This window comes from Bos indicus, chromosome 15 (genome assembly GCF_029378745.1).
Source record: "Bos indicus isolate NIAB-ARS_2022 breed Sahiwal x Tharparkar chromosome 15, NIAB-ARS_B.indTharparkar_mat_pri_1.0, whole genome shotgun sequence".
Taxonomy (NCBI): Eukaryota; Metazoa; Chordata; class Mammalia; order Artiodactyla; family Bovidae; genus Bos; species Bos indicus.
The window spans coordinates 80279411-80299807 of NC_091774.1; the positions used below are offsets into that span (position 1 = coordinate 80279411).

The following is a 20397-nucleotide window of genomic DNA, read 5'->3' on the forward strand; positions in this document are numbered from 1 at the left end:
AATAATGCTAATTGATCTTCAGCCTGCCTTGGGATCCCTTGGGGTGTGGGCTCTGAGCTTCCTGATTATTTTCCTTGCCTCCTATTCTAAGTGAGAAAGAGCCCTGGGATACGTCAGGGACAAAACCTTGCAGTGTGCTGCTACCCAGACCTGTTTGGAGAAGAAATAGGAACACGGTCTGCCAGGTATAGTTTAGAAGAGTATATTTAAAAATTGAGATACAAATGACAGTTTTCAAATGAATTAGAATAGAATAAATTTTAGAATAAAATATTTTGGATGGCATTTTAGAAACAAGGGAAAGAATATCTCCTCTAATCTTATTTCAGTTATGCAGACATGTAGTATTATATAAAATGCATTTTTAGTAGTTTGGGATGAAAAAAATATTTGAAATCTCTGAGATAGAATCTATTCAAATATTTAGACAAATTAGGCACTTAACTGATTAGACTGTAAACTATGTCAAGACTCTCCTTTCCATTTTAACAAATCTAGTCATTTTACCCAGAATGAGAGATAAGCACATTAAATTAAATCATCATTGTGACCCTTAACATATTTGATACAAATAAAAATATGAATTATGAACAGGGGCATAAACTGAAATAGTGTGACAAGCATGTAGAAGGGGCTATATTAAGAAATGAATAAAGAATTCATGACTCCCACCCATGGAGTAGATAACCTATCAAAAGAAGAAATACAGAAATAGATGGAAATAATAAATTATATGTAAATAAATTATGTATAAAATGTTTCCAGAACATAAAAATGAAAACTGGTAAGTAACAGAGGAACTGGAATTTAAAGAAGTCTCTTCTCGGGAAAGGTTGAGTTTTGATAGGCTTTGAAGAATAAATAAGATTTTTTCTTCCAACTCTAATTATCATTCACCTGGTAGAGATAAGTATATAAAACACATAGGAAGTAGGGAAAAATGGAAAGTCATACTGTAATTGAGGATTGCAAAATAATTCTGTGTGTTGACTGCAGCATGAGATGTGAGTATATGAATTCTGAATATAAAATATCATGAGTTAGATCATAAAAGATCATATATAATATACTTTCAAATATATTATCAAATATATGCATGTGCTACCTTTAAGATAAGATAAAATGGCATACTGAAGCATGTCTAGTTGCTAAACAATGAACTCTTAGCTGCTGTCTTGGAATAAGTAAACCAAATTTCCAATAAAATACTTGCTTAATAATTTCAAAGTAGAATTCATTTATTCATGGGACGACTAACTAGGCTTTTAAACACTCTGATGACTTGCTTTATGTATTGATCAATACCATCAAAAATTATCTTATTCCCATAGAAAGTTGTAGAAACATTCACACATGCCCACTTAAAAATTATTTTTGATTTTGATAAAATAGGCACCTTTAAATTAGGAAAATGAGGAACAAACTGAATTTTTGACATGCTAAAATTAATGTATTTTGAGGGTGACAGAGCATTCAAATAAAGATCTCCCAATTTCATTCAAGGTTCTTTCTGCTGTGCCTTGCTTGGCATAAACCTCAATGAAATGGCATTCATCAACATTTATCTATTAAAAAATCAATGGCTCATTACTGAGACTCCATTGTATTTTTTTCTCATAGATATAATAGAATAAGTGAAATAAAATAGAAATTTTACATTGACTTTAAACTTTTTATTGGAGCATATTTTTTTATTGATTTATAATAAAAATATTGCAATTCCTGCTGAACAGCAAAGTGGCTCACTTATACATATACATCTATCCAGTCTTTTGTAGATACTTTTCCATTTCGGAGTATTGGGTAGACTACCCTGCATTAAAAGGTAGATGCTTGTTAGTTATCTAATAGTGAGTGGTCTCCTGCATCAGAAGAACAGTAGTTTGAAAGCCCTGTGCTACAGACAGGCTGTCTAAGCTTACTTCAGGTGCTTTACCTCTCAGTGTTTCTTCCCTGTCTATAACATGGGAATATAAGAAGCAAAGTAGGACTTCTCTCATGGTCCAGTGGTTAAGAATCCACCTGCCAATGCAGGGGACATGGGTTTGATACCTGGTTCAGGAAGACCCCACATGCCATGGGACCAGTAAGCCCATGTAACACAACCACTGAGCCTGTGTTCTGCAACAAGGAAAGGCAGCAAAATGAGAAGCCTGGGCACCACACAGAGGAGTAGCCCTGGTCGCTGCAAGCCGAGAATGCCTGAGTGCACTGAGGAAGACCAGGGCAGTCACAAAAAAATTATATTATATTTTTTATAATATGTTTTTATATTATAATTTATTTTTATAATATATATATATATTTTTTTATTTAACTGCCCTGGTCTTCCTCAGTGCACTCATAAAATAACAAACAACCCATGAGGTAGCTATAGTCCTTAATAAAGTTGCCCATTTTCAGCATTTGCATTATTAACACATTTGTGAAGATTATGTAGCAATCAATGGTGGCCTCCCTGCAATAAGTACTGAGAATAGAATAGATGGATAGAGCATGCTGTTCATTGCTCTGTCAGGACTGCAACAATGTGGGGTTTGTATCACATATACAAGTCTGTCAGAGTGATGTCACTGCAGGGGGCTCATTTTCCTTTATATTATTAATGTTAGGATATTTTTTATAAAAGCAATAGCTTTAATGTTTTGAAAAAATAATGTTAAATTTTAAAAAGCATAGGAGCTTTGAGCAAAGAGTCAGTGTGGACTGAATCCTATCCACAGCTGTTAACTTCATAAAATGCACTTATTTGGGGGAGATAAATATGTCTCTCCTGTAAAACATCTCCATCTACTCTTTGTCTCATCGCCAGACTCAAGGATGCTAGCACTCTCACTGTTAGCACTTTCATCTTGATAATACCAATTGCTTTAAAGGATATTAAGACTTGAATTTGATTAAGTTGGATTTTATTATCCTCTCATCATCCAGACATAGTGAAGACACATGATCCAGAAAAATTGCAGCCAGGTGACAGAATTTGTTCTCATGGGCCTCACAGATCGTCAGGAGTTGAAGATCCCCCTCTTTGTCCTGTTCTTATCCATCTACCTCTTCACAGTAGCAGGCAACCTGGGTCTGATCCTAGTCATCAGAACAGATTCAAGACTCCACACGCCAATGTACTTCTTCCTTAGTAACTTGGCTTTTGTTGATTTCTGTTATTCTTCTGTCATTACACCCAAAATGCTAGGAAATTTCTTGTACAAACAAAATGTTATCCCTTTCAATGGATGTGCTGCCCAGCTGGGCTGTTTCCTGGCCTTCATGACTGCCGAGTGTTTGCTGCTGGCTTCCATGGCCTATGACCGGTATGTGGCCATCTGTAACCCTCTGCTCTATATGGTCATAATGTCCCCAGGAATCTGCGTTCAGCTTGTGGCTGCCCCCTATGGCTACAGCTTCCTGGTTGCCCTATTTCATACCATCCTCACCTTCCGCCTCTCCTACTGCCATTCCAACCTCATCAATCATTTCTACTGCGATGACATGCCTCTTCTCAGGCTCACTAGATCAGACACTCACTCCAAGCAGCTATGGATTTTTGCCTGTGCTGGCCTCATGCTCATTTCTTCCCTTCTTGTTGTCTTTATCTCCTACATGTACATTATTTCTGCCATCCTGAAGATGCGCTCCGCTGAAGGCAGACGCAAGGCTTTTTCCACCTGTGGCTCCCACATGCTGGCAGTCACCATATTCTATGGGACCCTCATCTTTATGTACTTACAGCCAAGTTCTCATCATTCCCTTGACACAGATAAGATGGCCTCTGTCTTCTATACAGTGATCATTCCCATGTTGAACCCTTTAATCTACAGCCTTAGGAATAAGGAAGTGAAAGATGCCCTGATAAAAGTCATCATGAATAGAAACCAGGCTTTTATGTTCATGAAATTAAGAAAGTGACTGGAATGAATAAAAACAGAATTTTCTTCACAGTCTGATTTTTTTCTCTTAAGCTACCAAAATGCCTATTCTTAATACTGGATTTCTACATGTATGTTCATGGTGCAGTAAAATTTTCTGAATATTTTCACTTAGAATGAGATTTCAGATATAAAAGTGCCCATTAGAATTTTTTGCCAATTCTCTCATTTTCAAATGAAATCATATTAAAAAATAATTCTTTGTTCCATAAGAATTTATACCAATGTTTTTTTATTTCTCAAATGAATAATTGCATAACAAACCATTATCTGGGTATATAACTAGTTATAGGACAAAGGTTTCATCGTTCCACCACTTTAAAATCCCTGGTTCAGGATTCTCCAGTTCCATTAATCATATCCCATATGAAGAGCAAAGATGCACATGTACTTCTTTCCCTGATTTGCTAGTTTCTTTGAAAAATATAACATTATAAAACTGTTTCATAATTTTAAATTAATGAATGAATTAATAAAACTGCTCCATATTTATACCTTTAACAAACTGCCTTTATTTTTTTTTCAAATTGTCTTTGTTCAGAAGAGTAATACATCCAAAGTTTACCTTAGTCACTGATTTAATATGGCCTGGCATCTGGTCTGATCTCTGAAGACTAATTTTTTTTAAATTTTATTTTATTTTTTAACTTTACAATATTGTATTGGTTTTGCCACACATCAAAATGAATCCGCCACAGGTATACATGTGTTCCCCATCCTGAACCCTCCTCCCTCCTCCCTGAAGACTAATTTTTAAGTGAACTTCTTTTTTTAAAGCCTATGAGATCTTGTTATATTTTTTCAAGGTATCTAAAAAAGGTGTAACTCAAGAATGGAATCCCAGGGGTATCATATATTCTAAATTAATATACACAAAATAATTGAAACGCCATAGATCATTTTCCAGTAGCAAGGATCCTATGCAATTATACTGGGCAGATCTCAGGTAAGTTGGCCCTCACTGGATAAGGTGTAGTTTATAATGTGATGAGCACACTAGGCCATGCAGTCTAGCTTGGAAAAGAACACATGTCTTGTAGTCAAAGGATGGACTTGAACTGTCTGTGGGCTTCCTGTAGCTTATTTGTCAATTAAATGAAGACAGCATTACAAAATTTGGAGTCTTCTAAAATACTGAATACACAAAAGAGTAATAATAAATCAGAAGCATTTGCACATCATCTCTCTTGCTAAAGAACCTGAATTCTAGTCCCAACTATACTATACATGAGAGGCCAATTTATAAATGAAGATTAACATACACAACAGATAACTGTGATATAGACAGATAGATATAGATATACAGGTATGCATATATAATTTCAGATAAGCGTAATGATAATTGAACAGTTTGCAATTACACAGAAAATGGTTTTGAGTTTGTAATTTGCATATCATTTTAATATATATTAATGAATGTATATAGTGTGTGTGTGTGTGTGTTCAGTTGCTCAGTTATGTCTGACTCTTTGCAACCCAATGGACAGTAGCCCACCAAGCTGCTCTGTCCATGGAATTGTCCCAGCAAGAGTACAGGAGTGTGTTGTCATTTCCTACTCCAGTGGATCTTCCTGACCAAAAAATTGAATCTGTATCTGCTGCATCTCCTGAGTTGGCAGGCAGATTCTTTATCACTAGCACACCTGTGAAGACCATATGTGTGAGAGAGAGAGAGAGTGTGTGTGTGTGTGTGTGTGTGTGTGTGTGTGTATGCCATTTGAATGTTTAATGAAACATAACCAGAGAAAGGAAATAGGGTATATATTTTGGTGAATCATAGAGATACAGGGTTGACTTAATCTACAGTTCTCAAAAGTTTTTTTTTTTTGTCTTTCTTTAAACACATTTATCCACTATTTGAACATTTCAGTAGTTCCTGCAGCAAATTTTGAGTCTCTATTCTGTATACTCAAAGCCTGTCATTAATGTCTTTGAATTCACACTGTCCTATCTTGGCAAGATGGAGCTTTTACCATGATACAGCTCTTCAATTAAAGAGCATAGATTCCTGGTGTCTGAAAGCCCGAATCTGAATGCTAGGTCTGACCTTTGAGGAGTCAAAACATCTCAGACACTTACGTTCACCTCCATCTCTTCAACACTGTGAAGGTGAAACGAATAGCAAACTCTAAATCTATTGTCCTGAGACCAAGACTATAGATGAATTTCTTTTCTAAATGTCATTCTACCAAAAATAATGTGAAACTATGAATTTATTTGACTTAAACATAAATAACATGAATATATAAGATGAATATAGCAATTTAATATTGCTAAGCTCAATATTAAATTAAGCTTTATGTTTAAATGTTTTGTTTATCATATGAAGTGGAATTCTGAAAACTATGTTTTCACTTTTCTTTGAAGTTTCACATTTTTGTGAAAATTAAGTTATAATTTTCATTACATAGCATTCTTCTATCTATTGTAATAGAAGACATTGTCACAATCATAAAAAAATCCAATATCATCTTTTCACTAAACATATTGTTTAGATACACTTTCATACTTTATACATAACTATATTACATAACTATATTTCACCTTTTCTTTCATTGCATTGGCTAGCACATTAAGAATAATATTTAGTAAGAGTCATGATTGTCTTAATTCTGGTTGAAATGCCTTGTGTTTCATCTTAATATATTCATGGCCATCTCTTTAACTCTTGAAATATTTATCCTGCCATACTACCTATGATGCTGGAATTTTGTATACATGATATCCTATATTTCAATTCAAGATATTCTGTCTTCCTTAACAAATATCCTTACTACTGATTGTGTTGGAATTCCTGCCTGCAGAAAGTCCCTTCAAATCCAAAGCAGGCAGCACTGAAATCTGAGAATGGCCTGTTGACCACTGAGGATTTTTCTTTCCAATATGGTCACCATAAAATAAGCATGAGCGACGTCCTTAATCCACAACGTGAAAGAGTACCTGCAACAGATATTCTGCACATAACAGTATGATATGCTTCTATATACAATTCATGGCCAAACACAATAATTCAGAAGTAACTGAATTCATCCTCTTGGGACTCACAGACAGTCCTGAGCTTCAAGCCCTTCTTTTTGGGATCTTTTTAGTGATCTACTTAATTAGTGTCATGGGTAATCTTGGATTAATCATGCTAATTCATGTCAGTCCTCAGCTTCATACAGCTATGTATTATTTCCTTAGCCACCTAGCTTTTGTTGATTTTTGCTATACCTCCTCGGTCACTCCTAACACTCTGGTGAACTTCCTCCAAGAAACTAAAAGAATATCCTTACCTGCTTGTGCCATTCAGTTGTTTTGCTTTATCATGTTTGTGGTTTGTGAATTTTATATGCTCTCAGTCATGGCTTATGACAGGTATGTGGCCATTTGTAATCCTTTACTCTATACCATTGTCGTGAACAAAAGGGTTTGTATTCAGATGGTGCTTAGCACATATCTATATAGCTTTTCTGTGGGACTCCTATAAGCAACTCTTACATTCCACTTATCTTTCTGTCATTCAAACATAATAAATCAAGTGATGATGTCCCCTTGGTTGCCCTGGCCTGTCATGAAACCCATCACAAATATATCAAAAAGTTGTTATTGTTCACACTTGCTGGGTTCAATATCTTCTTCTCTCTTTTTATCCTCCTTGTCTCCTATGTATTCATTCTATTTGCCATTCTAAGGATTAAATCAGCTGAAGGCAGAAAAAAGGCATTTTCTACTTGCGCTTCCCACTTGACTTCCATCACTATATTTTATGGTCCGATCATCTTCATGTATATGCAACCAGAAACAAGCCATTCCTTGCATACTGATAAAATATCTTCTGTATTCTATATAGTGGTAATTCCCATGCTAAATCCTCTCATATACAGCCTGAGGAACAAGGAAGTAAAAAATACTTTGAAGAGAACTATGGAAAAAATGTATTCTACTATAATATAAGTGATCCATGCTTTAACTGAAAGCCTTCACATTTAGGAGGCCAAAAAAAAGCAAATAAGCAAAAAACAAATAGTTTTTCTGCATGGTCTTGCCTTTAGTGACATGCTTTCTAACACTGCAATGTTTAAAAAGTGTAAGTGGTAGTGTTGTCTCATCCTGTCCGACTCTTTGCGACCCCATGGACTGTAACCCGCCAGGCTCCTCTGCCCAAGGAGCCCTCCAGGCAAGAAGACTGGAGTGAGTTCCATTCCCTTCTCCTGTGGGTCTTCCTGACACTGAGATGGAGCCAGTCTCCCGCATTGCTGGCAGATTCTTTACCATTTGAGCCACCAAGTGAAAGTTAATACAGAAGATACATTTAGTTTCTAATTTTATTTTTATTATTTTGTAAATTATAACTTCTGATAATGCTGAATATGCATTGGAAAGACTGATGCTGAAGCTGAAGCGCCAATATTTTGGCCAATTGATGTGAAGAGCTGATTCACTGGAAAAGACCCTGATGCTTGTAAAGATTGAAGGCAGTAAGACAAGAGAACGACAGAGGGTGAGATGGTTGGATGGCATTCTCAACTCAATGGATGTGAGTCTGAGCAAACTCCAGGAGATAATGAAGGAGAGGGAAGCCTGGAGTGCTCTAGTCTATGGGGTTCCAAAGGGTTGGACATGGTTAGTGATTGAACTACAACAGCAATATTGAAAGATATGAGGCTGAAATAAGTTCAGTTGCAAATAGTGGGTTAAATTTTCTTTTGTAGATCACTTAAAATCTCTCTTTTTTTTCATAGTGGAATTTTGACTTGAATGCTTCAATTCATAAATTTCACATGATAAAAATCATCTCGTCTTTAGATTACTAAAGCAGCTTTCAATTATTAGTATGGTATAAAATACACTCATGCACACACACATACACACACACACACAGAGTAAGAAGAATCTGAAAAGAACTGTTGATTCTAAAACTCTAACATGGCCACTGATATCAACACTGACAGAAACTCTGACTTAAAAAGACTGAAACAGTAACTTGAATTTTAACAAGGGAAGCATGTCCTTCTGCAAAGAGTAAGGTCTATAGATCCAATAATACAGTTAATTTGCTGATTTTTACTGAAGTTATTTGGTCTTTGAAGCATGTCCTTGCTCTGAGTAACATACAACTATGACCATATGAAAACAATTACACTGACTATATAAACTGCCTTGGAGAATATAATTATTTTAACAAAACTAACGAGCAGAATATATATTTTCATTTATTTTGTCTTTAATTTTATTCATAAATGTCATTGATTTCTGAGAAAATTCTTTGGCTAGATTTGTTCCCAGATATTTTATTCTTTTTATTCAATTGTTAATGAGATTGTTTTCTTAATTCTTATGATGATTCATTATCACTATATAGAAATATAACAGATTTTTATTTATTAAATTTGTGTCCATCAATTTTATTCATTGGTGAGTTCTATCAGTTTTTTGGTGACCTCTTGGAATGTTTTATACAGAAAATCATATCATCTGCCACTGTTCCTTTCTTTTTTTTTAATTTAATTTTATTTTTAAACTTTACATAATTGTATTAATTTTGCCAAATATCAAAATGAATCCACCACAGGTATACATGTGTTCCCCATCCTGAACCCTCCTCCCTCCTCCCTCCCCATACCATCCCTCTGGGTCGTCCCAGTGCACTAGCCCCAAGCATCCAGTATCATGCATCGAACCTGGACTGGCATCTTGTTTCATACATGATATTTTACATGTTTCAACGCCATTCTCCCAAATCTTCCCACCCTCTCCCTCTCCCACAGAGTCCATAAGACTGTTCTATAAAGAAGATATTTCATTGAAGGTTTTTGTATCTATGTCCACCATGGATATTAACCTGTAATTATCTCTTTTGGTAGTGTCTTTATCTGGTTTTGGTATCAAGGCCATACCTGCCTTGTAAAATGAGGTTGCAGGGAAATGCAAATTAAAACCACAATGAGATATTACCTCACATCTGTCAGAATGACTATTACCAAAAATGTAACAAATAACAAATGCTGCCAATACAATAGAGAGGACACCCTTGTGCACTGTTGATACAGCAACTACTGAAAAGAGTAGGAGACTCCTCAGAAAACTAATAGTAGATATCATGTGATCAGAACTCCATTTCTGGGTATTGTTCTAAAGGAAACAAAACAGTAATTTGAAAAGATATATACACCTTTATGTTCACTGCAGAATTATTTACAGTAACCGATTTATTAAAGTATCATAAATATCCATCAAAGAAAATGGAATTTTACTCAGCCATTAAAAAAAAAAAAGAATGAAATCCTGTCATTTGTGATAACGTGGGTTAATCTACAGGGTATTATGCTAAGTGAAATGTCAGATGGAAAAAGACAAATACTGTACAATTCAACCGGTATGTGAAATCTAAAGAAAGACTTAATAAAACAGAGAATAAGTAGTTTCTTGAAGAAAGTGGAGTGGGGAGATGTGTGAACGAGGTGAGAGACCTTAAGAAGAACAAACTTCCAGTCACAAAATGAATGAGTCTCTGTGTGAAATGCAGCCAGCGTGGGGAATATAATCAATTGCACTGCAACACATGCGTATGGTAACAGACAGTGACTAGACAAGCCACGGTGACTGTTTTGTAACGTGTAAGAGTCCTCAGTCACTATGTTGTGCAGATGGAACCAACACAGTGTTGTAAGTCAGTTAGTTTGTTATTGTCGTTGAGTTGGCCAGTTGTGTCTGACTCTTTGCAATCCCTTTGACTGCAACACCCCAGGCTTCCCTGTCCCTCACCGTCTCCTGGAGTTGGCCCAAGTTCAAGTCCATTGCATCAGTGATGCCATCCAGCCATCTCATCCTATGATGCCCTCTTCTCCTTCTTCCCTCAATCTTTACTCAAATCAGTGACTTTTCCGATGAGTCAACTATTTGCATCAGTTCAGTTCACTTCAGTCGCTCAGTCATGTCTGACTCTTTGCGACCCCATGGACTGCAGCACGCCAGGCTTCCCTGTCCATCACCAACTCCCAGACCTTGCTCAAACTCATGTCCATCAAGTCGATGATGTCACACAACCATCTCATCCTCTGTCGTCCACTTCTCCTCCTGCCTTCAATCCTTCCCAGCATCAGGGTCTTTTCAAATAAGTCAGTTCTTTGCATCAGGTGGCCAAATTATTGGAACTTCAGCTTCAGTATCAGTCCCTCCAATGGGTATCCAGGACTGATTTCCTTTAGGATGGATTGGTTTGATCTCCTTGCAGTCCAATGGACTCTCAAGAGTCTTCTCCGACACCACAGTTTCAAAGCATCAATCTTTCAGCTCTCAGCTTTTTTTATGGTCCAACTCTCACATCAGTTGACCAAAACACTGGAGCTTCAGCTTCAGCATCACTCCTTTCAATGAGTATTCTATAATTCAACTTTAACAAAAAAAAAAAAGAAAGAAAGAAAAAGTAGGCACTGGGGTAAAAGCAAATGAAGGTTATCTCTGAGAATGGAGATTATAGGTGATGGTTAATTTTTACTTTAGGTTTTTCTGTGTTCCTATTTGTGGGCAATGAAAAGTATTGTTTATATAATTAGAGAGAAGACAATAAATGTTATAAAAAGTAGTATATAAAAATAAAGAGATATCATGTATTTGACAATCAAAGAGTTAAAAGAAAAAAATGTGTTAAAATGGTTAATATTTAAGGAATATGGGCAAAGATTATACTGGAATTCTTTGTAATATATTAGCAAATTTTCTTGAAATTCTGAATTTATGTCAAAATAAAAAGTTAAGTCATCTAGCACTTGCTATTTAATTTTAATTTAATGTTTTAATTGAATAATATTTTTAACACATATCTTATTTTGATGCTCTGATTCATAATCCTTTGTAATTTTAAAAGGCTATAACTTCTTGCCTGCTGCTGCTACTGCTGCTAAGTCGCTTCAGTCGTGTCTGACTCTGTGCGACCCCATAGACGGCAGTCCACCAGGCTCCCCCATCCCTGGGATTCTCCAGGCAAGAACACTGGAGTGGGTTGCCATTTCCTTCTCCAATGCATGAAAGTGAAAAGCAAAAGTGAAGTCGCTCAGTCGTGTCTGACCCTCAGCGACCCTATGGACTGCAGCCTTTCAGGCTCCTCCATCCATGGGATTTTCCAGGCAGGAGTACTGGAGTAGGGTGCCATTGCCTTCTCTGAATTTCTTGCCAGTAATACTTAAAAGTAATATATCTTTCCTTAAGAAAATAAATAAAACAATTCATGGATCTTCCCTAAAGTTTATTTTAACACAATTGCCTTTTGCTTTATAAGGGCTTATTACCAAGATTGTAGTTTTCATTTGTCACAGTCTGTCACAAAGCAATATACTATACTTTTAAAGAAAACTTTAAATTGCAATTTTGTATAATATTTTTAAATGGCTGTATATTTGTTAGTAACTTTATGATCAGCCTTAAAATTACAGCCAAAGTAATGAATATATCAAGGTATCTTCTCAAGTATTCAACTCTTTTAAGTTAGGAGGATAAATGCAGCTCTTTTAGACTCAGTTTCATTACTTCATGTTGGGAGGTCAAGTACTTTGCAGGCATGACAGAGGAAAACCAACCTCTGTATCATTTTTATTGTGCCTCCTGGCCAAGCAGAGAAGGCTTAAATCATAGCCACCACCTATCAGATTCCAGGTCACTTCCGCAGATTCCACTGTGCCTGCATCACTATGTACTATGTGCTATGTACTCCTAAGACGGGTCTTCTCAAGTATGTTTCAAGATATTATAGACTCATGGTGATGATCTATAAAAGGTAATTCAAAGCTGAAATAAGTTTTAAAAATGGTTTATGATACAGTCTCTTGCTTGAAGGCATAATTCCCATTAGCATAAAAAGAACAGACATGTTTACATTCTTTATTTATTGAAGTAACATTGGTTTACAATATTGTATAAGTTTCAAGTGTACAACATTATATTTCAACATCTTCATACACACAGCACAAGAAAAGGGAGATTACACATATATGCCTGCGTGTGTGCTCAGTTGTTTTAGTCCTGTCTCTTTCTGACCCTATGAACTATAGCCCACCAGGCTCCTCTGTCCTTGGGATTCTCCAGGCAAGAATACTGGAGTGGGTTGCCATTTCCTCCTCCAGGGGATCTTCCCAACGCAGGGATCTAATCCATAACTTCTGTATCTCCTGCATTGGAGGTATATTCTTTACCCCTGGAATAGGCACCCCCCTCCAGTATTCTTCCCTGGAAAATTCCATGGACAGAGGAGCCTGGTGGATTACATTCCATGGGGTTGTAAAGAACCGGCTACAACAGAGCAAGCATATAAAAAATCACAAGATCCAAAAAACAGGGTGAGATCAATCTTTATATAAACCTCAAACATGCTCTTCAGGATCCAACCCAAGCCCCCCAAAATTTTCCCTAATTTGTAGCATATTTGAGAAAGGCAGATGTCTTTTCACCTGAAATTTTTTCGGTGACCTTCCCTGTTGCCTCACGACATTAATCCAGTACATCAGGATATGTTAGATTTCAGGGACTTCACCTTAGCCCGCTTGGAGAAAGTCTAAGACAAATTTATCAGCAGCCACTACTTGCTTCCACTGTGTGTGGCCACAGATCGCTCTGTGTGCAACTTTCCATGTGGCAGGCTGAACAGCGAGGCCATTGGCAACAGCCCAGGAACCAAAATACAATAATTAATACATAGTAAGTTTTTTTTTTTTTAAGGAATTCAGAATGTCTCATTTAAAACAAGCTCCTGACTAAGGCTCCCTGGACACCAGCATCTCCTTGAGGATGAGTGGGCCCTCCTGGGCCCTCCCTAACCCTGCAGACAGGGTGGCTTCAGGAGGCTGGTCATGCTCAGGGCTGGTTGTTGGATGTGGACTCTGAGTATTGCCGTTCCTCAATCTGTGTGTCATCCCTTCCTCCCACGGCAGACCACTAGTGGACCAGCGTGTGCTGGGCATGGCCTGGGAGGTTCCAGCTGACAAGCTGACAGACTCTGTGCTGGGACATGGTCAGACTGTTGTCCAGGCTCACCTCCAACACTCCTGGTACAGGCTCCTGAGGGATTCGTGGTCAGGACGCTGTGTCCACTGGCCGTGCGTGCTCACCAGAGAGGCCTGGGGCAGTCCCCGAGGGCACGTCCTCTTGGGTGCCTTTGTCCAAACCTCAGTCAGCTCCCAGCTCATCGAATTTTGTTTCTCACTCTTCCTTGGCTCTTTCCCTTTGTTTCATTACACAAATAATCTCACCCTATATCACAGAAAGAGTCTTCCTTATTTGGGACAGAAGAGGATGTATTCAAATGCATGATTGTAAAATTCATCTCTGATATCACAGGAGGGGAGCCTGATGAAACAAAGAGGTGTGGAGAGCAGTGTCTGCCTCTGTCTTTGGCTGTTTGACCGGTTACAGCTTTCCAGCTTCACCACTTGTGTCCTTTTAGTCCATCACTGGAGTAAGGAACCCACTGCTCCTTCCTTTGCAGAAGATTCAAGCCCTGCAAGTCTTTCCTGCACATGGGAATCACTCAGTCCCACTCACTCATCACAATAAAAAACCTCCAGCCCCGTAACCATTACTGGCTCCTCCTAGCCATATTTTCAGGTCAGACTGGGAATTCACCTTCCTCTCCCTAGAAAACCCCATTATGTGAACAAAACTCTTATTATCTTTTCTTCTTAGATGTGCGGTATCATCTGGCTGGACATCTAAAGCAAGTTGTGAATGGAGTGGTCCATATATTTCTGTGAATGTCAATTGACCTATGATTTGTATGTTTTATCTTCTAGATACTGAAGAGAAAGAAATGAATACTATTTTAATCTTTGCAGCTGAACTGAAATGTCAATTATAATATTGATTTGAACATTAATCTCAGAAGGAAGGAATAAAAGTTATTTATTGGGAAAGTCATTTTTATTCAATGGTTTCCAAAGACTAAATACAAGGCCCATAGATGTAACATTTATTTTAAATAAATTTATAATTTTGATATAAAGCCAATGCAGCAGACTTCAAAACAAATAATCAAAGCAGACATAGCAACTAATCAAATTGTTTTCCCAAAAGAGATCATTAAATTTTTTTACTCTGGATTCTTTAACTAAACATAGCTGAAAAAGTGATCTACCATTTCAAGGCAAACAGTTTTTCCCCCAGTTACTAAACGTTAAATAATTATGTTCTTGTGTGTATAATTATATTGTCTTTCAATGTTTGTTAAAAAGAATGTAGTACAGAAAGGAATCTCCCTGAGGGACTACATACACAAAATACAAAGTTGTCTCATAAATACCCAGGTAATTTAAAATGTTACTGGCCTCACAAAGATTCCTTTCAGGTACACTGAACTATTTAGGGGTTTGTTGTTGAACTGAATGATGACATATTGAATATTGAAAGGCATCAGGTTGTAGAAAAATATGTTCAATCCCTTTTTTGGGGGAAACAATTTGGACGTACAAAAATATAACTTTTATCCACTTAATCATTTAAGGATAATTATTGACCATCTTCTGTATACTAGGTACAGTTGGAGGTAATGATTAAATTGAATATGAGACAGAAATATTATTGCTTTCCAAAAGGAGTTGACGCTTAGGATGTGTTATAGATATATTGATAGCTGTCTTCAATATAGTGTGGTTTAAGTATTATGAAGGAATTAGTGGCTGCAAAAATGTATATAAGAGGAGGACTTAAACTGCTTTGAAATCCTCTAAGAGGAAGTGATTCAATAGAAGAGAGAAAATTAAGTAGAAGGATAATCAGGCAAATAGAATGATGGCAGAGGAAAAGTGTTCTAGGAAAAGCATAAAGGATGTATAAAATTTTGTCTCATATTTAAATATATACAGCAATTTGGAACACCTGTGACATAGAAACTAGATAAAAAATGTTTCAGGAGGAACCTGATCTGAGATGCAGAAATGAGGTTTTCAAGGGCTATGCTAGAAAGAACTTGAAGTTTATCCAAATGGCAATGGGAAGACACTGAAGGATTTCATCAGGACAAAATAAGAATAAAGTTTCTGTAAAATTTCATATAAGCTGATAACTGAGGAACAGAGAACAATGACTGGAGACAAGACTAAAAGTTAGGTTTCATTTGCAAAAAATAAATAAACAAAGCATCATTGTGCTTGGACCAATAAAGCAATAAATAAGAGCAGATTTGAAAATTGTGTAAGGGATAAATTGTTAGCGTTGTCATTGTTTAGTCACTCAGTCATGTCCGACTCGTTGGAGTAACCCACCTGTAGCCCACCGGGCTCCTCTGTCCATGGGATTTCCCAGGCAAGAATACTAGAGTGGGTTGCTATTTCCTCCTCCAGGGGATCTTCCCAACACAGGCATTGAACCCGAATCTACTGGGTCTCCTGCTTTGACAGGCAGATTCTTTATCAGTAGTAGGGGGGCAAATTGAACATGGGCATGAGGATCAGGAAAGCATAGTAAAAGAAACTGCTCTCTGATTTGGAGAGCAAATGGATAATGGCACTGTTCATTTTGACTCTTTGTGACCCCATGGACTAGAGCCTGCCAGGCTCCTCTGTCCATGGAATTCTCCAGGCAGGAATACTGTAGTGGGTTGCCATTTCCTCCTCCACGGGATATTCCCTACCCAGGTATCGAACTCACTTCTCTTATGTCTCCTGCATTGGCATGCAGATTCTTTACCACTAACGCCATCTGGGAAGCCCATTCATTGCACTAGGAAATATGTATTCCAAGTCTTGTGTTTTGGGTCCCATGTGCAGAAATATCAAGTTCTTTTCTGTGTGCAATACTTCTGATGAAAGTATTTTTACTTTTGATAAATGGTAATTTCTGAGAGATATTTAGATGTATAAAGCTATAGCAGAAAAAAGATAATTGGAAAATTAATTTATTAATATATTTGCTCATAATCTGCATATAGATTCCTATTCAGCACATAGGATTGGCTAACTGATCAAGAAGATGCCAAAAAGAGAAGGAGCTTTGGCGAGAACATGAAGAACATGCCATCTAAAGCATAGTAATAGGAACAGACTCCAAGGTTGAGAATCAAAATGAACAAATAAATTCAAAAGACTGCTTTAGAATGCAAACTTGTATTCAATAGAGTTCAGTGCTACAGTGCTGCCAAAAAATACAGGTTTTATTGGATTTGAAAATAGGGAAGTTGATAATAAACATGCTGAGGGAATTTTTTTGTTGTTTTAATGGGAAAGAGAGGTGGATCACACCTTGTCAAGTTATAAACAGAGCTTCCAAGGTGGCACTAGTGGTAAAACAGTCTGCCTGTCAATGCAGGAGACATAAGAGATGCAGGTTACATATCTGAGTTGTGAAGATTCCTTGGAGTATGAAATGGTAACCCACTCCAATATCTTTGCCTGGAAAATTCCATGGACAGAGGAGCCTTGTGGGCTACAATTCGTTGGATCACAAAGAGCCACTCTAATGGCAGAAAGTGCTTCTTGATGAAGGTGAAAGAGGAGAGTGAAGAAGTTGGCTTAAAACCCAAATTAAAAAAACTAAGATCATGGCATCCAGTCCCAACTCTTCATGGCAAATAGAAGAGGAAAAAGTGGAAACTGGCAAATTTTACTTTCCTGGGCTCCAAAATCACTGTGGATGGTGCCTGAAGCCTTGAAATTAAAAGATGCTTGCTTCTTGGAAGAAAAGCTATGACAGGTCTAGGCGGCATATTAAAAAGCCAAGACATCACTTTGTTGACAAAGGTCCGTATAGTCAAAGCTATCATTTTTTCCAGTAGTGGTGTATAAATGTGAGAGTTGGACCATAAAGAAGGTTGAGCACCAAAGAATTTATGCTTCAAAGTGTTGTGCTGGAGAAGACTCTTGAGAGTCCCTTAGACTGCAAGGAGATCAAACCAGTCAATCCTAAAGGAAATCAACCCTGAATATTCACTGGAAGGACTGATGCTGAAGTTGAAGCTGCAATACTTTGGCCACCTGATGTGAAGAGCAGCCTCATTGATAAAGACCCTGGTGCTGGGAAAGATCGAGGACAGGAGGAGAAGAGGATGAGATAGGATGAGATGTTTGGATGACATCAATGACTCAAAGGACATGAATTTGAGCAAATTCTTGGAGAGAGTGAAGGACAGGGATGCCTGGCATGTTGCAGTCCATGGGATCACAAAGATTTAGATACAACTTTGCAACTGAAAGTAGTTATAAATATATTTGAGAAATTGGGGACAGATACCTGTTCCAAAAAGTTTGGTTGAAAATTGGTGATGGGAACAGAAAGAGAAAGGAATAATCAAGATAAGTTTTCAAGGGGATGTCAACCCAAATTTAACATGGGAGGAGCTCTTATGTTTATTTTGTCATGTTTTAAGGTGCATGTGAAGTAACCTGAGACAATACAGTGATAAATAAAAATCATATTAACTTATCCTCTGCCCTGTTAAGAAAGGATGGGAACCAATTCAGTTGTACCAGTTCTTGAGCACTGAGAATCCACCTTGGGTCTGTATCAATCTTCTGTGAAATGAAGTTCTTCTAAGTGCTGTCCAAATGGTATTCACTTGGGACCATTTAATACTTCAAGATAGAGCTTAAAAACATATATCTTAATTATTTGAAAACATTTTACAATCTGGAAAATTGTTCACTGATGTGTATTTTCCCAAAAGATACCTAGAAAGTTTCACAATGCAGTTTTCCTAAATATCAATATTATGTATGTACTGAAAAAATAGAATATAAAGATAAACAAAATGAAGAAAATTTTAATATTATACCAAACTGGTTCCCTAAAGATACATACTGTTAGTATTTTGATTTTGGACTTACACTTTCCATGCTTGATTTTTCTAATTTTTAATATTCTTGTGAAATGATCAAATGAGTTCTGTGAAAGAAATTTACAACTTAAGAAATTATGTTAATGTATTTACTATCAAAGAAATTTTATATTCTGAATGCTTTTTTTTTCCTTTAAATAAAAGTACAACACAGGCTTTGCTATTTTATTGATTATAAAATTTTAATTGAAATTTTCCCTTTCTTCTTTTACAGCTTCTTAGTGGAATTTCTGCCATATTTTTTACAGTAAATTCACAAGTAAATCTACACATAATTCAGAGCACTTATCAAGATTCAACTTTAACTGAATTAAGCATAACATCCTGGGGAGCCAGAGATACCTTCTCACAGTTAATCATTCCTTACGGAGTCAAGATTATTCAGAGTGTGTGCTCTGGTGGAATTTACTGTAGAACTGTTTGTTTCATGGCAGAAAGCAATCATTCAGCAGTTACTGAGTTCATCCTCTTAGGCCTCACGGATAACCCAGAGCTTCAGCTCATTTTCTTTTGTGTTTTATTGTTGATCTACTTGATTACTGTCCTAGGTAATCTTGGTTTGATTGTGCTAATACAAGTGAGTCCTCAACTTCACACACCCATGTATTTTTTCCTCTGTCATCTGGCTTTTGTGGATTTTTATGGTTCCTCCACCATCACACCAAACACCCTTGTAAACACTTTTCGTGAAATTAAAAGCATGTCATTTTATGCATGTGCCACTCAAGTGTGCAGCTTTATCACATTTTCAGTTTGGGAATTACTAATGCTATCTGTCATGGCTTATGATCGGTATGTGGCAATATGCCACCCTTTACTCTATGTAGTTCTTATGCCTAGAAAACTCTGCATCCAAATGGTCACCAGCTCTTATATTTATGGATTCCTGGTGGGATTCATACAAACAGTGGCTACATTCCACATGGCTTTCTGTGGCCCTAATGTGATCAACCAGTTCTACTGTGATGATGTTCCTTTGATTGCTCTGGCCTGCTCTGATATGCGAGTCAAAGAGCTGATGTTATTAGCCATTGCAGGATTCAATGTCTTCTGTTCCCTTCTCATTGTTCTCATATCCTATGCGTTCATCGTCTTTGCCATCATAAGGATCCATTCTACTGTAGGGAGACAGAAAGCCTTTTCTACCTGCACCTCTCACCTGTTTTCTATTACTATGTATTATGGGACCCTCAGTTTTATGTATCTGCAGCCCAAGTCAAGCCACTCACTAGATAAAGACAAATTTGCCTCAGTTTTCTATACTGTGGTGATCCCTATGCTAAACCCACTGATCTACAGCTTGAGGAATTGGGAGGTAAAAAATGCTTTGAGAAAAATAACTGAAAAGATGTATTTGAATAAAAAATAAGAATGATGTTGTTACTAAAGATATGCTGGGTATAGATTTCAGTTCAGTTCAGTCACGTCCACCTCTTTGTGACCCCATGGACCGCAGCAGTCCAGGCCTCCCTGTGCATCACCAACTCCCAGAGTCTACCCAAACTCATGTCCATTGAGGCGGTGATGCCATCCAGCCATCTCATCCTCTGTCGTCCTTTCTCCTCCTGCCCTCAATCTTTCCCAGCATCAGGGTCTTTTCCTTTTTTTTTTTTAATTTAAATTTATTTATTTTAAATGGAGGCTAATTACTTTACAATATTGTATTGGTCTTTT

The 20397-nt window shown here is 37.1% G+C and overlaps 2 protein-coding genes and 1 pseudogene across 2 annotated transcripts; all 3 read left to right on the plus strand.

Moving 5' to 3' along the window:
- Positions 1 to 2946: 2946 nt before the first annotated feature.
- On the plus strand, positions 2947 to 3906 carry LOC109569111 (olfactory receptor 8U9). Its single transcript, XM_070803204.1, has one exon. The coding sequence runs from the start codon at positions 2947 to 2949 to the stop codon at positions 3904 to 3906; it is 960 nt and encodes a 319-aa protein (XP_070659305.1).
- Positions 3907 to 6918: 3012 nt separating this feature from the next.
- On the plus strand, positions 6919 to 7862 carry LOC109569131 (olfactory receptor 5AL1-like; annotated as a pseudogene).
- Positions 7863 to 19150: 11288 nt separating this feature from the next.
- LOC139187201 (olfactory receptor 5AL1-like) lies at positions 19151 to 20092 on the plus strand. Its single transcript, XM_070803205.1, has one exon. It carries the CDS (start codon positions 19151 to 19153, stop codon positions 20090 to 20092), a length of 942 nt encoding a protein of 313 aa, XP_070659306.1.
- Positions 20093 to 20397: the final 305 nt, after the last annotated feature.

Bases quoted from the DNA above. Each gene is read 5' to 3' on its own strand.
- LOC109569111 (XM_070803204.1), top strand. From the start codon at position 2,947: ATGATCCAGAAAAATTGCAGCCAGGTGACAGAATTTGTTCTCATGGGC.
- LOC139187201 (XM_070803205.1), top strand. From the start codon at position 19,151: ATGGCAGAAAGCAATCATTCAGCAGTTACTGAGTTCATCCTCTTAGGC.